The sequence below is a fragment of the Sarcophilus harrisii genome, chromosome 2, assembly GCF_902635505.1.
Source record: "Sarcophilus harrisii chromosome 2, mSarHar1.11, whole genome shotgun sequence".
NCBI lineage: Eukaryota > Metazoa > Chordata > Mammalia > Dasyuromorphia > Dasyuridae > Sarcophilus > Sarcophilus harrisii.
Window position 1 is genome coordinate 630,820,598 of NC_045427.1, and position 26,218 is coordinate 630,846,815.

Below are 26,218 nucleotides of genomic sequence, written 5' to 3' on the forward strand. Positions count from 1 at the left end.
TTGAAAACAAATGGCTTCGTCCAATGGGAAAAGTTTTGTTTTGTCACAAGCAGCAGGGAGAAGCTTCTAGGCAGCTTGAGTTAGTCCTCCATCTAAGGTTTTCTGGCTCTTAGAGCTTCATTTTCTTTGGGTGGTCTGGGCCGGACCCATCTAAGAGTATGAGGCTTTACTGGGAAAGGTCCCACCAGGAGTCTTACCTGAATAGCAGCAAACGTCAGGGCCGCCCAAATAACGTACATCATGATGTCCTGGAGCTTCTTCACAACCAAGGCTTCACAACCCTGGGGGCAGAAGACACCCAGAATGAGATTCTCCTCTCAAACAAACTACCCATGGTCAGAAGCGGAAAAGGGCAAGAGCAAGGAGGGAGAAGAGCTACTATGAGATCAAGGAAGCCGAGGGGAGGCTCCATCCCAGGCCCCCAAGGGCTGGTTCTGAGTCTCCTTCCTAGAACCGGGCAGGAGCCCATACAAGTGGCTGCTGGGAAGGATGCACTTGACAGTGCCCCAGGGAACCAGCCCAGCGTTTCTGGGCAGCCACTGGAGTCGGTGGGACCCGAGCAGCCTGACTCACCTCCGAGTAGAGGTCCGCCGGGTGGGCCAGGCTCCCGTTGCAAGTGCTGGCAGATGTTCTGCAGCAGCTAAGGGGGACACTCTGGTTTTTTGTTTCTTTGAACCAGTCTGTATTCTCCCAGTCTGAGTAATTGTGAATTCCACAACAGTGAAGCTAGAAGAAAGACAAAGAACATCTGATTTCTCACAAAAGGCGCGGCAGGCTGGCCAGCGGAGGTCAGAGCCTCAATTCAGAGTGCTTTAAAGGTGACCAAAGCCCTCTTTCTGAAAGAGGGCAGGTCCCGGGTGCTCTTTACAGATGAGGCCTCCTCTGCTGCCGGTGCAGAGCGGTGGCCACTGGGGCACCGGCTGGAAGGCCTCCAGCATGGGATAGAGTAGAACCCAGGTATCCCATCAGCCACCTGGGCCTGCCCGGCCCCCAGGGCTCCTGCAGACCATAAAGGGTGGTGGGATCAGGACTGTGATTGTCATCAGTGGGAAGCCTGTCCCCACCTACAAAATCCCAGATCTTTGAGGAACTGAGAAGGCAGAAGGCAAGCAATTTCATAAGGTCACATTTATGGTCACAAACCAGAGCTGTTAAAATAGCTTTTCCAGAACATTCAGCATGAACCGGAGCTATTAAAATAGTTATTCCAGAACATTCAGCATGTATAGTAAAAACTTCTCTCTCCATGGCTGATTTTTTAGCAAATATAGTCCATAAAATCTTCATGTGTTAAAATATAAAATATGCTGGCTCACTTTTACTACAGGATGAAATGTGAAAATTGGTTTGTCCACAGGCTCCAGACCTATTCCTAAAAGAGCACAACAACTGGTCGACCTCCCAAAGGAGGCCCCAGGCACTAAAGGAAAAGTGTATGAGCCCCGGCAACGTGGCTGGGCTGGGGAGCTGAAGTCAGATGCCTTCCAAACAATGAAAAAGGACTGGCTTTCATGAGGTGATTAGATCAAACTGCACAAGGGGTGCATAGCAGAGGGGCTTAACTTCATTTATATATGGACACCTGAAAGGACTATGAAAAGAAACTGATTATGTGAAAATAAACAGTTGTCAGACTATTATTAAGGAGCCAAGTTCATGGACCCCAGGGATAGAAGGAAAAATCTCCAGAAACCTCCTGGGCAAGGGGGCTCCTAATAGTGCAAGAGCAAATAGAAATCCAGGCCAGCGTGCTAAACTCACCTGTCTCTGTACATAATCAATAGCCCGACTGGCAGCATCCGGAGAAGTTCCATTATAGGTCTTGTACACTTTATGAATGCGGCGATCAACCTCACTTTCCACCTAAAGACAATACAAGTAATTCGTTCTCTCAGTGATGTGGGGAAAGACAAACTACCTAACCAGCTGGTCGAGAACTGCTTCAATACCTTTCTTTATTTACCATCCCAAACTACTAAAGAATTATTTCCTAGAGCTAGTAACAAAATCCATCTGGAAGAACAGAAAGTCAAAAATTATCAAGGGAATCAATGACAAAAAATGGGAAGGAAGGTAATTTAGCGGTGCCACATCTCAAACTACATCACAAAACAATGATCCAAATAATCTAATACTGGCTAAGAAACAGTGGTGGATCAGGGCAATAGATTAGGTACACAATGCACAAAGACTAGGAATCTAGTCTGATAAACCCAATGATCCAAGCTTTGGGGAAGAACTCAACATCTGGCAAAAATTATTTGGAAAATTGGAAATCAGTTTGGCAGAAACTAGGTATAGACTCACAACTTTTATCAAAATAAGGTCAAAATGAAAAAATGATTTAGACGTGATATAATAATAAAGTAGGTAAGCCTGGAAAAAATGTACCTGTTAGATATACAGATAAGGGAAAAGTTTATAAGTAAACAAGAGATTACAGGAAGTAAAATAGGTAATTCCGATTCCATGAAATGAAGAAAGCTTTTGCAAAAACTAAACTCATGTGGCCAAAATTAGAAAGAAAAGAAGAAACTGGGGGAGGGGGAATTTGCAGCAAGTTTTTCTAATATAGGCCTCATTTCTCAAATATATCAGGAACTGAGCCAAACTTTTAAGAATACGGGCCATTCCCCAGTTGATAAATGCTCAAAGGGTATGAATAGTCAGTTGTCAGAAGAAACTAGAGCGATCAATGTCACATGAAAAAATGTTCTAAATCATTACTGATTAGAGAAATGCAAATGAAAACAACTCTGAGATACCACCTCCCACATATCAGATTAGCTAACATAATAGAAAAGGAAAGTGACAGATGCTGGTGGGGATGTGAAAAAAAGGGATACTAAAGTATTGTTGGTGGAGTTGTAAACTAGTCGAACCATTCTGGAGAACAAGTTGGAACAACTGTCCAAGGGGCTATAAAACTTGTACACACTTTTTGACCCAGCACCTACTAGGTCCATATCCCAAGAGATCAAAGAAAAAGAAAAAGAACCTATTTGTACAATACATAACAGCATTTTGTGGTGCCTAAGAATTGGAAATTGGGAGATGCCCATCATTTGGGGAATGGCTGAACAAACTGGCATAACACTGTGGCAGAATACTGCTTGTGCTGTAAGAAATGAAGATAAGAGGCAGCTAGGTGGTGCAGTGGGTAAAGCATCAGCCCTGAAGTCAGGAGGACCCGAGTTCAAATGTGGCCTCAGACACTTAACATTTCCTAGCTGTGTGACCTTGGGCAAGTCACTTATCCCCAATTGCCAAAAAGAGATGAAGATCAGGATGGTTTCAAGAAAACTTAGAAAGAATGATATGACCGAATGTAAAGTGAAATGAGTAGAACCAGGAAAACATTTTATATACAATAACAACAACATTGTACAATGATCAGCTGTGAACAGTTTGGCCATTCCCAAAAATACAATGATCCAAAACAACTCCAAAGGACCCATGATCTACCTCCAGAGAAGGAACTCAAACTCTTGAGTGCAGACTGAAGCAGTCTTTTAAAAATAGAATAGTAGCTTTTTATTTTTCAAAATACATGCAAAGGTAGTTTTCAACATTCAACCTTGTGTTGAAACATAATTTTAAAAAACTAAATATTTTTACTGTTTTCTTTTACAAGACTGGTAATATGGAAATGTGTTCTGCATGGCCTCACATGTATAACTGATATCAAATTACCTTCTCAAGGAGAAGAGGATATAAGAGAGAGTGAAAATCTGGAACTCGAGATTTTAAAAAATGACCGTGAAAATTGTTTTTTATATGTAAATAGTTTTTACATGTAAAATTGGGAAAATTTAACAAAATAAATAAAATAATTTTTAAAAACACTATCAATCTAGAAAATGTCTTTGTTCACCATTCAAAATTTTTCTTTTCCTTTTTTTATCCGTGTCTTTGTGTAGCAACACTGAAGTTAGCAGCAAACTCCTATAGATCTATGAAAAGCTACTTTATACAACTACATCTATCCTGGAGAATAAAGCTATGCAACACCCTCAGTATAGATGCCCTAAATTATAAATTAACCGAATCTAGTCGTCCCCCCCCCCCCAATCAATGCTTCTAGTGTATTTCCAGAGTCTCTACTTTGCTTTTCTCTTTCTTACAAGGCACATCAGTTGGAACATCAGAGCTCAAAATGCTGCCTTCAAGCGTGCCCACAACAACCGCACAATCCATGATTTCATTCATGCAATGTTAGACCTTGAGCCAAAAAGCTGGGGTGAGCTAAAATGCAGGAGTCAGCCCCGAGAAATTATGCTTCAGGTCACAGACCTCCACAGTTTTACAATCAGCAGCAGGAAAAAAAGAATTTGTTTTTCCAATGACATTTTTGTCACACGGACAATTAGCAGAAGAAACAAGCTGCTCGCCACAAAGCCCTTTACCTTGTATATGTTCAATCACATAAACAAGCACTTATCAAGCATCTACTATGCTTAGGCACTGGACTAGGTAGACTGAGAATGCACAGAAAAAAAAAAATGAAGCCCTGCTCTCAAGGAGCTTACAGCAGGTACCCTGGGGAGAAAAAGCCGGCAGCTTTTCTAGGAAATCTGCCCCTTTGGAGGGCGAGGCCTGGAACTGGACTTTTATCAGTTCACCTATAGGGCCCTGGGGAAACTACCTTCCACTAAGCCAATCAACAACCCCCTGACTGATAAAATGGAAAGTCAATGACCAGTTTACCCAAAAAAAAGTAAGTGCCCAGAAGAATCCAATCTTCCCCAAAGTTTGCTTAGGAAACCAGCTCTTCTGGGTCAATTCTAACGTGGTCTAGTTCAGAGACTCAGGCTTTCCAAGTTAAAATGCAATGAAATAGCCACAGACCACAAATACACTAAAGAATTTCTTTACTGATGAGAAAGGAAGGACACAAGAGGCAAACATCTCAAAGTTAAAGCTATAATTCAGATTAAGGGCAGGTGTTTCTGCAGAGCAATGACAATTCTGCTAAAGCCTGGGCCACCAGCCCTCACGGGGTTAAGAAGGACCTGAGCAGCCTCCCTATTCCTCCCACACCCCTACAAGGAAACCTGCCCAACCTACATAAAACAGGTGCCACACCTACCATACCTGACTTGTTGCTTGTTGGCCAAAAGGTCAAAATCCAGGGACCGGGCTTTGTCAGCCCTGACAACTTCAAGTAACCCGTTCCTTCCCAATTATTCTTTGAATGTCTTTCTTCCAGACTCCATACATATCCATTACCTTCTATCACCACAATATTAGCATGGAAATTATGCTGTAATCTTTAAAACTATAACTCAGATTGCATTCGGATTGCTGTGACAGGACTGGGACAGATTTAGGGAACAAACCCACTGTCCTAAAAGCAGAAAAATCCCAGTGGTAAATTCCCTCTGTCTTCATTTACCACAGGGTAATTCTTTCTAACCACACAATTACTGCTTTTTCTATCACTTCAACAGATTTAAATAGTAAATGACATTTCAGGATACAGACTTAAATCCACAACAAAGGCATAGCCACAGGGGTCTGATGATACTGTCATCCCTGTTTCTAATATTCTCTAGCCAGGAGCAGCAAACTGAAGTAAGTCACTAGCCATTAGCATTACCCACAGGGCTTGTGGCATAAAATTAGGGAAGATAGAAAGAAATGGGCGCGAGGGGAGGGGAGAAGAGAGGAAGCAGAAAGAGGTGGTCTGTACAGTGGGGAATGAAAGAGTCCCCTAAAGAAACCACATCTGTGTAATATGGTGCTGATCTCTCTTTCAGGATAAAATCAAATTTGCTCAGCATTCCAATAGGGTAGCACAGTGTTTTTCTAACTAAAATGACTTAGAAATAAACAACAAAAAAACCCACCTGGTTTTGCTTTTTCATGCTTACATAAAATTTACTTTCATATCGGCTTTTATTTAAAAGTCATGTCTGTAAGGGTGAAGTTAAGACTAATACCCTTTTAAATTAAGCTAGAAAATATCTTTTTAAAATATGTCTCAGGGGCAGCTGGGGGGTACAGTGGGTAGAGCACCAGCCCTGAAGTCAGGAGGACCTGAGTTCAAATTTGACCTCAGACACTTACCACTTCCTAACTGGGTGACCCTGGGCAAGTCACTTGACAATTGCCTCAGGGGAAAAAAAAGTTATTTCTATGTAACTTTGTTGTAACATTCAAAGTCAAAATTGACTTTTCCTCTTCTCCCCTGAATTCTGGCTGTATATGTCAGGTTCTGTGTCAGGTTCACTGGGCCAACACCAGTGGTATGGATAACTTTTTGGAAGGAGTTTCAAAGGCTCACTCATCCCAAGACAATTTGCATTGTAACTCTAAAACTGTGGTACCGTCCAAAATCCTAAAACTGTAACAGAATTGATAATGTGTTCTCCCCACATCACAGGCTGAATAAATAATTTCTGATCAATGTTATAGTTGAGAAATTTTAAAAGAGGAGCTGAAACTAAACAGTATGTGATTTAAAAAGTAAACATTTTGACCATCATTCGAAATGAACACTGTTCTAATTGAATATAAATGACTCATAAAACATCCTTCAAATTTAGGGCCTACCACATATTGAAGAAAGACAACAAAATTAAAATTCATACCTTTGCTCTGTAAACATATCCCAAAACCACGACGACAACTTCTGTGATAAAAACCAACAGCAGGATGATCACAAACTGCAAGGAAAAAAAATCGAGAGGAAATTCAACATGCAAACTTGAAAGCATAAACCCAAATCACTCAACAGAAAACTCATCTAATTTCAAAGTGAAATATGGAGACAGTTTGAGAAGATCCACATTAACAATCCCAGAGCGGTCCACGAGTTGTGGAAGAAAAGGGCAAGAAATTGAGCAGGGACATGCATTCTGATGCCATGGCGTCAGTGAGATCCTAACTTACTGTGGCAAGTCCACAGCGGCTTTCTCGAATGGTGGCACAACATCCAATTAGTCCAATAATGAAAAGGAGAGTTCCTACGGCTATAATCACAACAGCAGGGATGAGCGTGTACACGTCTTCAAAGAAATGATCATAGTCATCGTAAGTGATGAAGACATAGGCTCCCACATAGCACAAGATGCCTGCTGCTGCCTGCAGGAAACAAAATGAACAAATTGGCAAAAATCATTCCCCCTCCTCCAGCAACATTCTTCTTATTAGCTGGTAAGCTATGATTTCATGATTAATTTCCCCATTACACACAGATCAGCGCGGCTAACCAACTGATTAATTGTTCACCCCATTCTTAGGTAAGCATTCTGAAAACAAGTTGGACAAGTTTTATTCTTTTATACATCTGTAAGTATCTGTTTTTCCATCGCATTTTAAAATCCTTTGTTCCCAGAAATAAACTTCCACAATAAAGGAAAAAAGTTATGCAAAACCGGCTGATGGAATGACTGAGTCTGAGAGCGCGCACACATTCTGATCCCGTCCCTACAATTACTCAGAGTTTGACTTCCTTTCAAGTCTTTTCAATGATATTATTGTAGTCACTGGGCAGCCTGCTTACACAATGACCTCAGACCCCTTCCCACTCTAGAGCTATGAACTGATAAAGCTTCAGCTCATACACGTCTTCCCACATTTATCTCAATTCCTCCCAAGTTGAAATCTCTTTCCAGACCACTATGCCCATTCCCTTCTCGTCCCTCTCCATGTGAAGTCTGCACTTAAGCAGCTACGTATCGGTTCAAAACAAAGCATCCAGAGGCCATGCTTTCTTCCTAGTCAGCCTCGAGCTGGGCTAGTGCTACCCCCCCCCCCCTTTACAGAGAACAGAAGGCTGTTTTGTTTGAGGCAGGGGCCATCTTGTTGGCAAAGAAGCTCCTCTTGCTTCCCAAGGTGATCCCCATTCCACACTTGCAATACCTCCGAGTTGTTGAGCAGTTTCGGAACTTCCAGTCTCGGGGCCAAGAAAATAATTCTACCTTCTCTTCTCCACACATTATTTCAAACATCTGAACGATGCCAGCTAGTCCAGAGTCTGTCTTCCCATCATCCTTTACATGGAGAACCCCTACCTCAAAATGTCTGAGGCTCAAGAGTGGCAGAGGACAGACCCTGTACAAGCACATAATATGTGAACAATGTCGTGCCAGAAAGATAAAAAAATATGCCATCCCTGCCCTCCCCGACCTTAAAGGAAAACAGGCCTTCTGTAGACAACTAAATAAACAAACAAATAAATCAACATTTATTAAGGATCTACCATTGGTGAAACTTGTTGCTAGTAGCAAGGCTACAAAATGATATCTAAACATTTACATAGCACCTACTATGTGCCATGCATTATTTGATCCTTACAACCACCCCACAAGGAAGTTCTATAATTATCCCCATTTTATAATTAAGGAAACTGAGGCAAATGGAAGCTCAGATTTGAATGGGGGTTTCCCTGACCAACCCCCAGGGCTCTACACCCTGTATCCCGAACTAGGAAAGCACTGATGGTTAGAGGCGCCGAGATGACCACAAGACAGAACATTTTTACAGAATTTTGCTTCAGAGAGCGATGATCAGAGAGCCTCTGAGATTCCTGTGTCACCAAGAGACTGGGTATCAGCTGTTGTTCCGAGATACTTAGTCCGGTTTTAAAGAACTTTGGGGGGAAACAGAGCCAGAAAAGAAGCGTGAACACTCCTGCTACTCCAGCAGCCAATGTCACTACATGTGAATGCATTTGTTCTAACAGGCTGAGTGCAGAAAAACCAAAAATCTCACAAGTAGCGGGAACAATCACACCGTCCTTTTCAAACTACAGCCGAAGAACAGGGCTCTGTTGCTAGGTGTAAACAACTCCCAGCCTGGGCTCAGGATGGGGTTTGCCTATCTCCTCTTGGGTAACAATCCTTTTTCATCCAATTCTATCAGGATTTGTCTCAGGTTCCTCAGTTAAGGGCACCTCAAAGAAAAGTTCCGTTTCTAAAGTTAAGAAATTAAATGACTTGCTTATCAATATCATGGATTTTCTGCTTCTACAGCAGAATAGAGTTGGACAGGATTGTGAGAAAGCCATCTGGTCTAACGCCACCTTCCCCTGAAGGCCTCCTTCTGGTCCTGCTGGCTCTGTCCACTTTCTCCTCATCTGCATCTCCCCTGTCCCCCAGCTGGGCAGTCTTCTTGGGCACAATATTCAGACAAGGCCAGGAGACTTTGTGTGGCCTGCTGAGTCCCTGACAGCCCCTCCTTATGGGGTGGTTGTTAGGCAGGAGCAGTGGTAGTCAGAGCCACAAGGGAGGTAAGAGACACAAAATGACAAAGTGAGCATGTGACATAGTCAGGACTGGACTGCTGACATACATCCGGTGTTTCCAGCAATCAGGACTGTCCTAAGATGGTCAGTACCTTAAAGAGACAGAGAAATCAGTCTGAGTAACACTTGCTGGCAGAAGCCAGCCTTCTCTCAGGACAAGCAATTTACTGACTGTCCTCAGCAGACATCTTGACTACAGAGCTCAGGGGAGGAGAGCGGCTTTGGATTAAATGCTTGGAGATCCTTGAAATACCACTGATTACATGCTCATTAGCACTTTTCTCCAGAAATTAAGTGTAGGAGTTAAGCAATTCACAGCTTTGGTTCCCACAGCAACCAGAACTTGGCAGCTCTGGAGATTTGTTTTTATCCCTCTGCAATATGGCACTTCAAAAGGCTTTAAAAATCACATGCATGCACAGGAGAAAGAAGGAAGTTAAAGTGGCCATGAGAACATATTTCTAACTTCCAGGCTCACGTTTACTATCTATTCTAAGATATCAGGGCAGAAAACATTTGCTTGAGAATAGCAGGACATAACTGCAAGTGTTTAAGATACCTCAATTCCAATTCTATTTGGGGATTTATAAAGTGAATTTGTTTAGCTCTCTTGGTTCTGACAATTCCTTCTGAAGATCTTCTTATGGTTTATTATCCTCCCAAAACCTAAATATTACAATGCCCCTTGGTGATCTCATTTTCTTCCATAGGTCCACTCATTTTCCCCTGTGCAGAAAACTCTAAAATCTGAATCTCACCATTTCTCCTGGACATCAGTGTCTCCTTTCTGATTGCTTCTGGGCTATGGCCACCTGGATATCCCATTAGGACATCTAATTCAATATGTACAAAACTGGTCTCCTCATTGTTCCACCTAAGCTTGCCTCTCCTCCCAGACTTGAAGCCTCAGATATCTTCGGATAGGTGGGTGAAAAAGAACAAAGACTCGGCTGCCCAATCCCAGATTTTCCCTGCACTTTTTTTAAAACAACGATCCCTTCCTCTCCACTGACAATGCTCTTCTTGACTATTAAAAGTGCCTTTGATGGAGTACTCTGAAAAATGAAAGACTGTTCAGATGAGCTCTAAAGTCCCTTCTCAACTTGTGATCCTTCTACCAGGAAATCGAAAGTTATAAGAGATCTTTATGAGGTCATTTAGTCCCTCATGCCACAGATGAGAACATGAACACTAACAGGGGATCTGCTTTGGCAGGAATCTGGACCCTCTGATTCCAAATTCAGTACTTGTTACCGCATCATGGCTCCCCATCAATTTCTTCCTCCTTGAATTTGTCCTTCAACAGACCATAAACTTGAGAGCCTGGGAGAGGCTCTAGACAATGAGAAAGGCCAGACGAAGAGAGAATAAGCAGAGGAGGCATTGGAACCCAGGTCTCCTGACAGCAATTCCAATACTCTATCCACCCCCCTACACAGCTGCCAGAAATAACTTCCTGAGGCACAAAGCTAACCACGCGACTCGTGTGCTCCCATATTTTCAGGGACTCCCTGAATCTGAACACAGGGGCCCTCTGACCAGGCTCCAACCTACTGGACTGCCTTTCTGTATAGTCTCTACCTCTTGGTAGGTTGATTTTAAATTCCTGGAGCCTAAGGAAGTGCTACCAAGTTCCGGGCTGGCTTAGGAATCTTCTCATTTGATCTTGGCATCCTACCTTGTGGGTGCTTAGCACAACAAAGGTGATCAGAGGTGCAGGAGACTAGCACATTATCCCACAGGCAGTGTAATGAAGAGCCTGGCCAAAGACCCTGAGAACAAAAATAAGTGTATGTACACAATGTAGCAAATGCCTATGTAAATGTGTGGAAGTGACCCTGCACATATGTCCAAGATATGTGTACACACAACACACACACACACACACACACACACACACACACACACACACGTAGAGAAAACCACACTCATTCAGATAACACAAAGGTGAGTTTCAATTAGTAAAAAAAAAAAAAAAAAAAAAGTCTGGATTATAGAAAGGTTAAAATTTTATTAGTTTCAATAAAATGTTTAAAGTCTTAGGTAGAACCTTTTTATTGAAGAATTAAGCCACAATATTATCAGCATCTAATTTCACAGGACACTTAAAAGTCCTGAAAAAAGATGTGCTCACTTAAACAGAAATGAAGGGCCTACATACAATCTTGCTTACTTTATAATTTGCTTATCAAACGATTTTTTATAAATAGTACAAAGCTAAAGGTAAACTTTAACCCAGCCTAGGCATTATTCACAAATTTTTAAATGAAATACAAACTGATGAAACTTTATTGTACTTGACTTTATTAGCCACCCTTTTCTCTCCTGTAGCTGATTTTCTATTCAATTCAGACACTGAGTAAGCACCTACTACATTCATGCAAGGATACTTTGCTACCCTTTCCTCATAAAGATCAGCCCATGATTTCTTTATTTTTGGAGACCATCTCAGCCAAGCAAGAACAACAGCAGCCAGTACTGCTTAGCATGGAAGCTTTAATAACCTGCTTTAGAACACCCAATTGGGTGATTTACTGCCATAAAAGCTTGGTGGCCTTGTTCCCAAGCTCATTATATCGGTCCCGAACTTAGTAAGGACAGCCAATGAATCGACTTTGGTCCAACTTCAGCTCAGAGCTCCTACAACTTGAACAAGCCACCAGCAGCCTCAGCCTTCCCACCAGCAAAGACAAGAGGATATACCACTGGCCTGGGCCAATGATTTTTTGTCTGTTTTCTTTAAAAAGTGAAATTTCAAAGCATTTTGTGCTACTTTAAACTATAAAGGAAACAATAGTTTTTAAAAATATATATAATAATGGACCCATAAAGGACTGGGAGAGCTCATATGAATCCAGACTCCAAGAAGACAAAAGGTAGCCATTTGTTGAGAAAGGCTTCAGCAAATTTCCTTTTGAAAGCATTCAGGGACAAAGATTCCATAATCTGCCCTCCCCCTCTATTGGCCAATAAAGTTACCAGGCAATTTTTCCAACATGCAAAGCTTTGTGCTACGTGCTTGCCCACTTTTCAGCGTTTCATCGGGTTGTTGAAACCTTCAAAATCATTGCCATAATCATTTACAAAAAGGAAGGCACATATGCAAATCTGAAGTCAAAGAAAACCATATTTGCATGCCCAGAGTTGGCAAATGTGTTATTTTGGTCTACAGAAAAAAAAAGAAAAAGTGGGGTTAAAAACATGCAGATGACAAAGATCCTTGGTAAGTTAAATAGCAACTGATTTTCAGTGTACTCCACCAAAGAGTTCTGGATTTTACAATGAAGATATGGAATTAAGAGTGATGAGCCCGAAGGGATTCTTCTAACATGGGAATTACATTGTTAAGTGTTGCCTGGTAATGAGGCAAGTGAATGGCTTCCAATGATGTCATTCTCTTCCCAGCTTAAGGCACTTGTCAGAAATAGATTTCAAAGCAGTGGCAGAGAGACAAACCAGCAGCAGCAGATGCCACCAGACAGAGAAAGAGAGCAAAGGCAGGCTAATATCAGATACCATTTGTAAAACTGTCTATCCTTTTAATAGAATGTAAAGTAGTTCTTTGCCCAGGCTGCAGACTAGTCAGAACTCAATTTAACCCAGCTGAATTGGGAGCAGATCAGAGCTCCATTTTAGCGATTAATTCTAAGGAGGCAACTCATTAGTAGTAATCCTAGTGACACAACCAATAGCCTTCAACTATATGAGGTGGATTTGAGTTTATATAAATTGAATTATGTATAAGTAGAAGACATGGAAGCTTAGAGAAGCTTGACTAATTCCTTCTCTTGACAAAAATCAATATGCAAGTTATGAAATAAGAATTATATAAAATGGTTTCTGAAGTTGTGAGTTACATTGGGTGTATGCGACACTGTACCTAACAGTGACTACTGTGAACTATTAAAGTGGCCCAACCCAAACTATCCTTAATCCTTTCCATGAACATGCATCATAGGGGCTGGGATTTGTTCTAGGTTTGGGCTTTTTCTCAACGAGCAGTCACGGAGATGGTTATTAAGGTGAAGGGGAGAAAGAGGGCAAGAAAAGGAGAAAGGCTGAAATGCTGCAGGGCTTGGAAGAAGCAAAATGATTTTTAGGTCATCTCTCACTGGCATCCCGAAGTACTAGCTTGGAACTTTCCAAACCAATTGGAGAAAGGGGACAAGAAGAGAGGAGAAAGATGACTTCAGCTTTCCACCTTGGGAAGGAATTAAACAATTTCTGCTTCCCTTCTTCCTTCCTACAGTATAAATCCCAAGAAATGGCTGTCTCTAGGATCATGGTCCCATACCGTTCTTGTCTCCTCCAGACATACTTCACATGCCCACATTGTTTGTAAATCAGACAACATGCCCCTACAGAAAGCAGCTTTTTCCAGGGAGCACTTGTTTAGAAACAGGGAGGAATGAAGATTAGTTTTTATTTCTCTGAAAGGAATGAACTAATTAATGTTGCAAAACTCAAGAATACAGACCATTCATGAACTTGAGGAGGCACATGGAACAGTAGTAAGGACAGGAAGATTCCATAAATGTCACTTTGAGGCTCTTCAAGAGCAGCTTTGGCCAAAAATGCCACTGTGGTCAACCTCGTGATGAGTGTTTCCAATACTAGTTTGCTAAGGTGTTCTTCATGTAGCATAACACAGGAGGTTATACCTGAAGCCTCGCCTAGAACCCTTGAGAACCTTCAAGCCACTGTGAGGAAGATGTAATGCTTGCTATCAACTATAACTTTCAGACACATATAAATACTTTCCAGCAAAAAAAAAAAAAAAAAAAAAAAAAGCACACTTCCTAGCTGTGTGACCCTGGGCAAGTCACTTAACCCCAAATGCCTCAGCCAAAAAAAAAAAAAAAAAAAGTATACTTCATATAAATACTTTCTATTTGACTCATGATTTCTGAAATAAATTACGCTGGACAAAGCAAAGAAATCTGTATCTTAAAGTTTGATTCAGAGTATCACCACCCCAACCCTCCCTGATAATATTGTTCAGGAACACATCACCAAATGGGGAAAGACAAAGCAAGTACTCCTGGACCTAGGGACAGAACTAGCTGACGATTACTAAGAGGGAAGGACCTCGGCTAAGGAAGGGGGTTGGGGAGAATAAAGAAGCTGGGATTGCTAGAGAGACTCCAGGATGGTCCTGACTGTGTCACTCTCAATCAACAAGGGCTCAAAAAAATCAGATACTAACTTCTGACCTTAAATCTCCCAAGTTTTCATTAATTTACAGCCTACAGTTCTAAAGAACAAATAATCCTTATACCAATGTTAAGAGTCCAAGTATATGGGAAATGATTACCTTTTTATTGCCCAGTTTTAAAAAAGAACATTTTTATTTAAAGTTTTGAGTCCCAAATGATATCACTTCATTCCCCTTCCTTTCCTTCCCCCCTCCCTGACAGATGGTAAGCAATCAGATATAGGTTATATACATGCAATTATGTGAAGCATTTCCTTATTAGTCATTCTGTGCAAGACAACTTGAATAAAAGAAAAAAAAAACAAAAGTGAAAAATAGCATGCTTCTGTCTGTATTCAAATAATATTAGTTCTTTCTCTGGAGGCTGATCGTGTACTTCATCTTTAGTCCTTTGGAATTGTTCTAGATCACTGTATTACTGAGAATAGCTAAGCTATTCACAGATTTTCATGGAATAACGTTGCTATCTATGTTTTTCTGATTCTGTTCACTTCACACCTGTACCAATTCATATCTAAAAAGGTTTTTCTGAAATCACCCTGCTTGTCATTTCTTACAGCACAATAATATTCCATTAGAATCATATGCCACAGCTTATTGAGCCATTTCCCAATTGATGGGCATCCATTTGATTTCCAATTCTTAACCAAACAAAAAGAGCTGCTATAAATCATATTAGGCACTCTGACAAGTGTAAGAAGGAACCTCAAAATTGTTTTAATTTTCCTTTCTCTGATCAATAGTGATTTAAAGCATTTTGTGACTATAGATAGCTTTGATTTCTTTGTCTGAGCCTGTTCATATCCTCTGACCATTTACCAAATGGAGAATGACTTGTATTATTATAAATGTAACTCAGTTTTCTCCATATTTAAGAAAGGGCCTTTATCAGAAATACTTGTTCTAAGAATTTTTCCTTAGTTCTTTCTTCTCTTTCCTTATAATTCTGATCGTATTGGTTTTGTTTGGGTGAAAATTTTTCTATTTTTTATAATCAAAATTACCTACTTCACAATTTGTAATGCTTGCTACATATTCTTTGGTCCTAAATTACTGACCTTTTTTAAAAATAAAATTTCCACTTGTCATTCTCTAGCAGGTCTATTTATAGGTTTCATTTTGATCCTGCTATTCTGTGGTAGCAACCGCTCATGACTGAGAGGATCAGATGCCTTTACCAGTACAAAGCTCCCATAAATCACATGTTATGTATCAAGAAGAAATCCAAATGATCTCAACCCCTCTCCTGGAAACTAAAAATATCCTTAACTATGGTTTGTTGGACTCATTATTATTCCTTTAACATGGATTAAATCAAGTCTGTCTAACAATCAGGGTAAAAAGTGAGTACCCCTTCAATCTAGATTTCCCAATCTCCTATAATTTATTCCCCTTAGCACTCTGGACTGGAGCCTGGACTGGCTTTGATTCAGCCTTCAAATATTTTCTGATGATGGGCTCTACACACAATTTCAAATCCTTCAGTGAATATCATCCTTTCAAAAGGACTGTGGACAAGAAAGTCATTCTATTGTTAAACAGAGTTGGTTAATAAGCTATTCTTACCATCAAGTTCAAGATCGGAAGGGGGCAATGTTTTTAAATTTTTCCACAACTTTGAACCCAAGCTTAAGTCCAAAAATTGGCATCTTCCCTTCCCTCACTAATTCTTTTTAGATCTTAAAAACAGATTTGTATTGGTATCTTTTGTTTTTACATTACTTGGATTTTCCCTTTGTAGCCTTCATAGATGGCTATGTGAAGAACTATTTTAAAAGAATAAGTGGAAGAAAAAAATTAGGCAAAACTAATTAGAGCATTGAGGGAGGAACACATCATATGCAATATCTCAACCACAGACTCCTCCCCATTCTTCTGCTCCAACCCTGGAAAGAAGGGGGAAAGGGATATATGTCTTCTCATAACTCTTATTTGGGGCCAGGCTTGTTCTTTATAATTTGAAAGTTGATTTACAGCTGTTTTGTGATGGTTGATCTTTTCATTCACATTGTAGTAGTTATGGTGTACCTTGGCTCTGCTGACTCCTTTTATCCTTTTTACCAATGTCCTGGGGTTGAGGGGAAAACTCAGGGTTGTTCTAATTGGCTCTTCTTGTAATCAATGTTCTGGATCATTCTTTCCCATGATCTTCATAGAGTAGCCAAGTTTTAGTGAGCCAGACCCAGAGGTGAAGATGAAGAAGAACTACACTGCATTTGGGAAATGGAGAAGTACTTTAAACTGTTCCAAGGACTGGCTCCCTCAAACAAAAACTCATCTTTTGAATACCAATTTTCCACTGATGTCATATGGCTGCAAATCATGGCTATTAGTCACCGAAGAATTGCCACTGTGACTCATCCAAAGGGAAATGGAAAGGTGCAGGGTGGCCCAAATGGGCTGCAACAATTCCCAATGATGTGTTGTAAAAGCGGCATAGAAATGATCAGAGAAATGGATGACCAGAACAGGAGGAGGAAGCAAATGGCAAAAATGACACAAGAAAGGCAAACTCAGTGCTGGTGGAGCTGTGGAAATAAAGGCACACTCATATATTGTTGGTAGAGGTATGAAATGGTCCATTCATACATATTAAAAAAGCAAATTGCTGAGCCAGTGAAAAATCCCTCTCTCTCTCTCTCTTATATTTATTTATACACACACACACACACACACATATTTTACCAAAAGGATACCATAGCCAGGTATTTACCCCCAGAGGAAGTTATTAAAAACTTCAAGATATTCATAATAACCCTTTGTGTGATAACCAAGAACTGCAAACAAATTGATGCTCAGTGTAATAAGCAGAATTGTTTGGGGGAAAAGGGAAACCATACAAAATCATTAAGACTGTGCTTGGAAAGAACAAAAAATGAAACCAAACAAATTAAAATGATCATATTTCATCTCAGAGCTCTGAGAAAATCACATTTCTCTCAAAGATGGGGGGGGGGGTTGTTTCAGGTTGTGGAATGATTTTACTAAACTGTTTTCCTTCATTTAAAAATGTCATTTGTTATGATGTTTGTTAAGATGGCTCATTTTGTAAAGGAGGGGAAAATACATTCAGAAATGAAGGTGGTGCAAAACTTAAAAGACAAGGATGGGAACAGGACCTGTGAGGCAGGTGCCATCCCAGTGACGAGAGCCAGGGAGCTCAAGTTCGGCCTCAAATACTTCCTATCTGTGGGAACGCAGGGCAAGGCTCTTGGCCTGTTTGTCCCAGCTTCTTCAGTTGTAAAATAGGAAAAACTACTTACCTTAAGGGTTGTTGAGAGAATCAATTACAGGATATTTATCAAGTGTTTAGCCTGGCACACAGTAGGTGCTTTGTAAAGTCTTATTCCCTTCTCTTTCTCTTATGATGTCATTTTAGTAAAGGTTATTCTCCAGGGAGGCAACTTCCTCCACCAATGCAAATCTGCTTGTTTAGGGTGTTGCCTAGAACACTAAAAGGTTATTAACAAGTGACTGGTCTAGGGCACACAGCCAGGGCTTCCTGATTAGCTCTCTACCCACTGCACCACCTTAAAAAATCAAGTTAAGAAAGGAAAAGGAGATGGGTTAGTCTTGTGGAGAATATTCATATGCTCATCAATGCCAAGAGAACTGGGGGATGAACACTGGATGAACCAACCCCCTTGTCAAGGATTTATGAGAGACCACAGACAAAAGGCAAGAGTCGCTGAGGAGGAAAAGGTATAAAGGAGTCCTCCCAGATTCAGCAAGGACCACAAACCATAAAAGAAGTCAGAGGGACATTGCTCAAGTTTATCTGGGGGGCTGGCAATCCCTATCCTACAGCGAACCAGTTACCTAACGATTCTGTAAACCATTGCTTTTTCCTAGTGAGCTCTTCAGAATATGTTTAATGCCATGGTTGGGATAGATTTCCTGCTAGAAAAGAACTAAATGCACACAACTGGGTTTTCATGAATCAAATAAATCTCCTAAAATATGTTGTTAGGATGCAACGAGCCTGAGCTCCCAGTTAGGATGACCTCTCTTCCCCAATTACTTCTTCGGTAGCATATTAGGGCATTCCTCAGTTATTGCTATACTCTGGGCCATCCCACACTGAATCCACTGGTAGATGCCCAAGATATGCAAAGCAGAACTTCATGGGGTCACACAGAGACTGAGAGCTGGAAGAGCTCTCCAATCACCTCACTTTAGGGAGGAGAGAACTAAAGGCTAAAAAATATGACTTGTCCAAGGTCACACAGGGGGTGAATACTAGAATTAAAAGTTTGAGCTCACTGCTCCAGAATTCTTTGCAGTTTAACTACCAAAGACCAAGTGGAAGAGAAATGCAACAGATGACAACTATTGGATGGCAGACTACCTTTCAAATACCCCAAGAAATGTGTATGAATGTCTGCGTTATCAAAGAGGCCTCTCGGTCAACCACATGGTCAGAAACCTCACAACTGATGGAGAGGCGAGGCAGAAGGCAGAGTCACGGGACTACAGTATGGAAACGTTCACTATTAACAAGCATCCCTCCCAAGATGCCCAAACTAAAAATAACAAAAAGCCTGAAAAATGAGAAAAAGGGATGCTGGCTCTGAAACTGGCATGAATGGGACGCATGGCTCCTGGGAAGGATGTGGATGGGCAGCAGGCTCTCTGTCCATATGACCTCACTTTCTCAGCTCCAAAACAAGGGGCTAGACCAACCCATCAAGGTCCCTTCTAGCTCCAGGACCCAAAGGTGTGTATGGGGGAAGGGTGGCTAACATAATCACAGCAGTTACCGGGCTTATCCTAGCCAGATCCCTCCACCTGCTAATGTACACAGAAAATTCCTTTAAGGAACAAAGCTTTCCACTCCACAGTTTGAGATTAAAATTAAAATGTTGCACATTTTAAATGTGCACATACAGATGAGCATTCCCATTCAAATAGAATCAAACAGTAAGGTTATAAAAGAGTTTCAAGAGCCTTCCCATTTTGACTAGGAAATGGATAGAATAAGTGTTTGAGTTTAAAAAAAAAAAAAAAAAGTTTTGTGGGGTGGGGGTTGGGGGGCAGTTGTTGCAAAGAATCAAAAATAAACTTCCAAATTTTACAGTTTCTATTTCAGACTCATCTATTTTAAACTGGGTTGGAATAAAAACAATCTCTGTAAAGAGACAGGTTTGTCCTGCTTAGCTAGAAATGCACACAGCCATGCTTTGCAAAATTCATAAAAGATTAAAAAAAATACATTCTAAAGGAACTTTGATTTCAAAAGAGAAGTATTATTCTAACTCTCCTGATGATATATATACTTTCCATGTTTGTCAATATTATTATCCAAAGTTTTTAATGTAAATCAAATTCAATTCAACATTTATTAAGCACTTTAAACATACAAAAATACAAGAACAAGAGCCCCAAAACAGTCAGATATAGGGCTTCACAACAATGTTTCGTAAAGGTCATATAGAGATAATAAGTTGTTCTGGACATGTTGAGTTTGAGATGCTTAAAGACAAATTAAAGCTAGACAGAGATCTGGGGGTCATTCATGGGAGCTGATGGTGTCAATCAACACCAAACAAAGAGAAGGAGGTCCAGACTAAAGCCTCGGCTGTTGGGGGCAGAATATGAATGATCTAGCAAAGAAAGCAGAAAATCAGTCAAACAAGTAAGAATAGAGAGATGTCACAACAACCCAGAGAGAACAGGCCTAAGGGAGGCCAAGAAGGTCAAGGACTGAGACAGTTCCACTGGATTTAGCAAGTTAAGAAAGAGATCAATGGTAACCTGGGAGAGAGCATTTTCACTTGGCTGAGGTCAGAAGTCGTAGCAGATCAGGGTGAGAAGTGGGAGAAGTGGAGATGATGAGAGTAGAAGTCTGGCTGTGAAAGAGAAGGGAGACAAAGGATGAGAGCAGGAGAGTAGAATAGGGTCAATTTTTTTCCTTTGATTTTAGAATGTGGAGAATGGCACATTTGTAGTAGGTAGCAAGGAAAGAAGGGGACTGATATGGGGGCAATCTGCTAGAAAAATGAGACGAGAGGTTAGGGCACCAAGTGGGCCTTAGCAAAGAAGGGCTCCCTCTTCATCAGAGCCTGGAATAAAGAAGAAAAAGGAAGGGGGGGAGTAGGGAATTTGGAGATGCCAGATAAAGAAGTCTGCTCAAGGTCCTAGGCAGAAACTGCAGAGGGAGAGGATGATGGAGGAAGTTTGAGAATAAAAGGTTTTTTGTTGTTTTTTTTTAAACACAGCTCTATAGACTGTGGGATAAAGAATCAATTAGGGATGAATGGAAAGAGGGCTTTGCTGAACTGAAGTTAAGAGAATACAGATGGTCAAGAATGGAATACATACATGTATACATGCATATGTATACATACAAATCTCTTCTCTTTCAAAAATAGCTCATTTGGGATTCAGTCACATTCAAGGAGGGAGAACTAACTTAACAAATGATACTAATGAAGGCTCATGTGTGTTTAATATCTTTTACCTGCCTAATTACAAATCTCTTTTCCCTCTTTTTAGCAAGACAAGATCAAAAGCAAGGATGAAAATACACACAAATGTGGGAGAAATATGTTGACATGACAAAATCTTACTCTTTTCTTATTTTGTACATGGTAAATTCAGCATGAGAAAGACAGTAAATTTCAAAGATAAATCAGTTCAAACCCTAGTAATAAGAAACTTTTTTTGAGTCAAAGCAAAATGGACTTTGATATCAAGTTCTAACTCCTTTTTGAATTATTTCTATTTCCAGAGAAATAGATTGGAGCGCTATCGCTTCACCTCCTACCAGGAAGCTCAACTTTATCATGCAGCTACATTCCTAAAATTATAAGGCAAGCATACTTGGAAATGATGAGGTTCTCAAAGCAAGACAATCTTAGACATGCTATAAAGCAGAGAGCAAGAGAAAAGGGTGAAAGTATTAACTTCTACACTGAATCCACCCAGTCACCTGATAAAAAGTGCCTTTTTCACAAGAGACAGTTCATTTACCTCTCAACATTAAAGATCTCAGGCAGAACAGAAGCAGAATGCCTCAAAGCCTCCCCTTGATCCTCCAAAAGGAGGGAGAGGTGTCCCTGAAAAACTGGGCAAAATGAGTTCTTGCTTTTTTTTTTCCCTGAGAGGTGGAATCACTGGATTTTGATGAGAACACCTGGGTTCAAGTCTACAAGCTACTGCTTAGCGGATGGAGATTATATGAAGTCATTTGGCTAATTGGGGAAATAAAGGCCCTCAGCTGTGACTTCAGGGCTCAATAAATCCTGTGCCAAAACCCAAAGAATCGTCATAAAGACTCTAAGGAGATTTGCCAGTTAAACAAATCCCACAGGAAATACTTTTGTAAAGCAAATTGTCATTTTTGATCTTGTAAATCTATACTTTCCACATAATGTACTTGCTCAAAGTGGGGAATGCTAATAGATGGCAAAGGTTAAGAAAAAAAGCACTCCTTACAGGAAGTGATCAGACAACCGCCAGAAATGGGGGAGAGAGGGGAACAATGCTTTTTTCTCCCCAAATGAACTAAATTATTGGACAATAACAGCAGTCCATGATGGAGGCCTACGCCCCATGTGAAAGCAGGCTCCGTCTCAACTTGGGCCTGGTGAAAACCCGCAGAGGCCAAGGTGGAAAGCGGAGCCCTCTCCTTGGCCTGGCACAGGGGAAACTGGTCGGGGTGGGGGTGCTGGGCACTTTCTGTACAAAAGCGAAATGATCAACAGCCATTCTGAGGAGGAACGTGCTTTGACGATCTTCCCTCCAGTTCGCACAAAGTTCCCAATCGATTCCTCGCTTTATCATCAGTTGCCCATTAGAGCAGAGGCCCTACAGCTTGGGGCTGGCCACTTCTGGCTGGCTGTGGCTGCCGCGGGCACCTCCAAGTTAGCCAGGCTGCTCCTGGGACGACAGGCCGTGGAATGGGACTCCACGGAAGGAGCCTTTCCAGCCAGATCAATCTTGGGCTTCCTGCACAGAGCCTTCCAGGTCCCTCCATGCTACAAGAAGGCATCGGAGAAAGCCCTTAGAGAAGACCCTGGCCCAAGCATAGGGGAGCCGGCCTCCAGCCACAAACTTCAGCCTGAATGGAAAGCAGACTAACAGCAGCTCTCCATTCTCCAGCACTTTAAGGGTGTAAAGTGTTCTCCCCTCAAAAATCTGGTGATGGAGACCAGGAAATCTGCTCCCACAGCTTTTACTGGAGAAACTGAGTGCCAGAGCTGAGCTCACTGACCCGGGGCAGGCCCTTGTCTGCCGGCCCTTTGCCCACACCGGGAGGCATGGGGCAGGGACGAGGGGCAAGCCTGCATTCCAAAAATGAGCTGAAAGATCTCTAAGCCAAGTTTACAGGCTGAAAGAAGGAACAGTCACCTGTGTGAACGCAGCACTTTCTCTAGTACTCAGATTAATCATGTCATTAGAGCCTGAAAGCAAAATTCAGCAACAGTTGAGCAAAAGGCCGCTGCGTGACTCATGGGTGGCCTGTGACAGAGGCACCACAGCTGGGCCGGGGCTGGCAAAACTGCCCAATTATGCCAGCGTGCAACTTTAGCTCCCTAACTGCCCTCCATAAACTGAATGACCCAGACTTTGTTAAGCATTTCTGGTCCCTTCCTTGGTTCCAGTCATTTAAAGTGTGACTTTTTCTTCAAGCATCAAGGACCAGCTGCTCCTTCAGGTTCCACAAGTCTCAAGTTTGGGGAACAACCCTACGTTCAGCCTAGCCACACCCTTGAGGATTTTATCATAATTCTCAGCTCACATGAAGATCCCTTCTAGTTATCTTGTGGCACCCTAAGGACCCCACAGCATTCTCCTACACCTCCTCTGCACCTTACCCAGTGAGCACTGACCGCTAGTTCTTTCTCTCTTCTGAGATTCAGTGGGCAGAAATTGGAGCTACGCTCGGGGCTCACCAATAGCAACAACAATAAAAGCCCACCAACTTGTAACTGAACCAGGATATAAAGATATAAAAAGACGGAGCTTAAGATACTACCAGTTAGCCTTCAATGCAGAGCCATCTACCAGCTACCTGAGGCTCCATGCTCCCCCAGAGACACAAAAACTTCTCATTTGCCGCAGACAAGAAATATATAATGTCCATTTAAAAACAAAATACTGATTTAAATGCGGCTCAGAAATGAGGAAGAGCATTCACGCCCACTTGGGTTAGTGCAGGAAAGAGACTCAAGCTGTCCCCGTTCCAACAGCGAGCCTCTTCTGAAGGAGTGAAGAAATCTGGCTGCACCCCCGCTGCCAGAACAGTGGCTGTCTCCTCAGCGGGGCGCTGGAGCCCGGGCTCCTGCCACCCTGCCTGCTTTCTGGCCCAGACAGCGCTGCGTCTCAGCCTTGCCAGCCCCCGCCCCAGCCCAGAGGCTCCATGCTGACTCTTCTCTGGCACAAAGGCCCCCATCAAGCGAGCTGACACGCAGGGATCTTTCACTAATTCCTGTAAACAGGACTTAGAATGTCAACGTCTGACTTTTAGAACAAGTGGAAGTGCAGGGAGACCAGAAGGCAACAGCTGTGAAAGAGTCTCATCCTAAGGGGCTCTCAGTTCTGGGGCTGCTGCAGCCGAGGAGTCCAGATGAGGCTCGGCCTTCAGGGAGCTTCCCTTCTCCTGGGGGCAGGAGAAAGTGAACAATGCGCGCTCTGGTGGGCCAGTTTCCCGGGGGAGAGCCCCTGTGGTCCCACCCAGGCCGGAGGGTGGCTGGCCCAGAGGCAAGCCTGAGCCCCAGGCCGGCTTCAGCGCGCTCCCGCCGGCCCGGGGTCTGCCTCTCCGAGGGCCTGGCCTTGGGGCCTCTGTCTGGGCTGGAGCAGCCAGGACAGCCACCGAGCTGTTCAGACTAGTCTCGGGAGGGCTGGCACGGGCCCAGGGCCGGGGAGGAGGGGGAGGCACTTAAGTACGGCCCCCGGCCCGCACAAGCCCCGCTTTCACACTCGGCGGCCCCGGTAAAACACAGGCTCCCTGAGCTCTCCCTCGTCCCACGGACCCAGACTCCAAACCGACCGCGGGAGGCCTTCGGCCGAGGGAGCCGGGCCCGCTTTCCAGACATAAGGAACCCTTGGTGCTGCTCTGCCCCACAGCAAGCCCGCAGCGCCTCCGGGGCGGCCCGTCCTGGGGTGGGGGCCGTCCTGGGGTGGGGGCCCGTCCTGGGGTGGGGGCCGTCCTGGGGTGGGGCCCGTCCTGGGGTGGGGGCCCGTCCTGGGGTGGGGGCCGTCCTGGGGTGGGGGCCCGTCCGGTGTGGCCCGACAGCAGGGTCGGGGGAGGATGGGTCCCGGGGGCGGAGGAGGGGGGCTCCCTCCCTCACCTGGGGCACGCGCAGCTTCCAGCCGGCTCCCGCACTCTAAATCAGGGATGGGGGGGCGCTCCCGAGGGATCAGTGGGAGGGGCGTTAGTCCGCAGGAGGGTACTAGGGGAGAATCCCGACGGGGAGAGCGCCACAGAAGCCACGGAGGGAGGGGGTCGGAGAGCAATCAGAGGCATGGGGGGCAGTAACAGGGATCAGTCGGTGGGAAGACTTGGGACGGGGGCGCTGACGGCGTGACTCCGGGGGCGGGTAATTAATGAGGAGAGGGGTTACCGGCGGCATCCGCCGCGCGGGTTAATCAATAACCAATAATCAATAATCAATAACCGGGGGCGGGGAGTATTTACCAGCTGAGCCCCTCGGGGGCTGGGGGCTAATCAATGGGTAACCCGCCGCCCCGGCCCAGAATGGGAGGAAGGGGCGACCGATCAATGGGAGGGTCACTCGGGGGCTGTCAATCAGGGGGGCCGCACAGGACGCAAGATCACCGAGACCCGTCGGGGGCTGGGGGGGGCTAAACAACGTGGGGGGGGCCTAACGGGCCCCGCCTAGAACCGGAGGAGGGTGAGCCGCCAGGGGCGCTGATTCAGGGGACCCGCCTAGGACCCGGGGAGCTCGCTGAGGGAACAACACGAGACCCGCCCTGGGAGAATGGGTTACCCCGAGTCTCGGTCCGAGGAGGGGAGCTGCGGGGAAGCCGGCCAGCCCCGCCCCCTCCCCTCCCCCGCCGGCCTCCGGGGCCCGGCCTCCCCTCCCCCACCCTCGGGCCCGCCGGCCTCCCCTCCCCCACCCTCGGGCCCGCCGGCCTCGGGGCCCGGCTCCCCTCCCCCACCCTCGGGCCCGCCGGCCTCGGGGCCCGGCTCCCGCCCCGCCGCGGGGGCCCCGGGCTCCCCGACCCCGGCCCTCCGGGCCCGCTCACCCAGAAGATGAGATTGAGGAAGACCAGCACGGTCTTGGAGGAGGTGATGCCGCACTGGCCCATGGCGGCGGCGGCGGCGCTGGTCCCGGTCGCTGCGCTCCGCTCCGTGCAAAGGCAATGGCGGCCGCCCAGCCTCGGCCTCGTCCGCCTCCCTCCGCCCCCGCCCCGCCTCGGCCGCCGCCGCTCCCCGGCAACAGGGCCCGCCCGCCGCACGTGCCCGGTGACGTCATGCCGGCTTAAAGGCGCCGCGGGCTGAAGAAAGAGAACCTCCGGGGAGCCCCGGGCCGGGCGGGGGAGGGGGGGAGCCCCGGGGGCCGGGCGGGGGGAGGGGAGCCCCGGGGGCCGGGCGGGGAGGGGGGGGAGCCCGGGGGCCGGGCGGGGGAGGGGGGGGAGCCCCGGGGGCCGGGCGGGGGAGGGGGAAGCCCGGCCTGCGCTGTCAGGGCCTGGGGCGAGCTTCGGGTGGCTCCGAGCTCCGTGGCCTTTGCGACCTTGGGCCGCCTTATGCGTGAGCGGGTCCAGTAGGCCCGTGCTTCGGAAGG

The 26,218-nt window shown here is 44.4% G+C and overlaps 1 protein-coding gene across 1 annotated transcript in view; it reads right to left on the bottom strand.

Annotated features, from left to right (window-relative positions):
* The window catches only part of TSPAN3 (tetraspanin 3), a 31,072-nt gene extending 5,228 nt beyond the window's left edge, over window positions 1-25,844 (bottom strand). Inside the window, exons 1-6 of the mRNA XM_031956804.1 lie at window positions 25,680-25,844; window positions 6,895-7,086; window positions 6,594-6,668; window positions 1,762-1,863; window positions 574-726; window positions 198-281 (exon numbers count right to left, since the gene is read on the bottom strand). Coding sequence (XP_031812664.1) covers window positions 198-281; window positions 574-726; window positions 1,762-1,863; window positions 6,594-6,668; window positions 6,895-7,086; window positions 25,680-25,742 — 669 coding nt within the window. The 5' untranslated portion in view covers window positions 25,743-25,844. The remainder of the gene's footprint in view (window positions 1-197; window positions 282-573; window positions 727-1,761; window positions 1,864-6,593; window positions 6,669-6,894; window positions 7,087-25,679) is intronic.
* Between the last annotated feature and the right edge of the window lie 374 nt (window positions 25,845-26,218).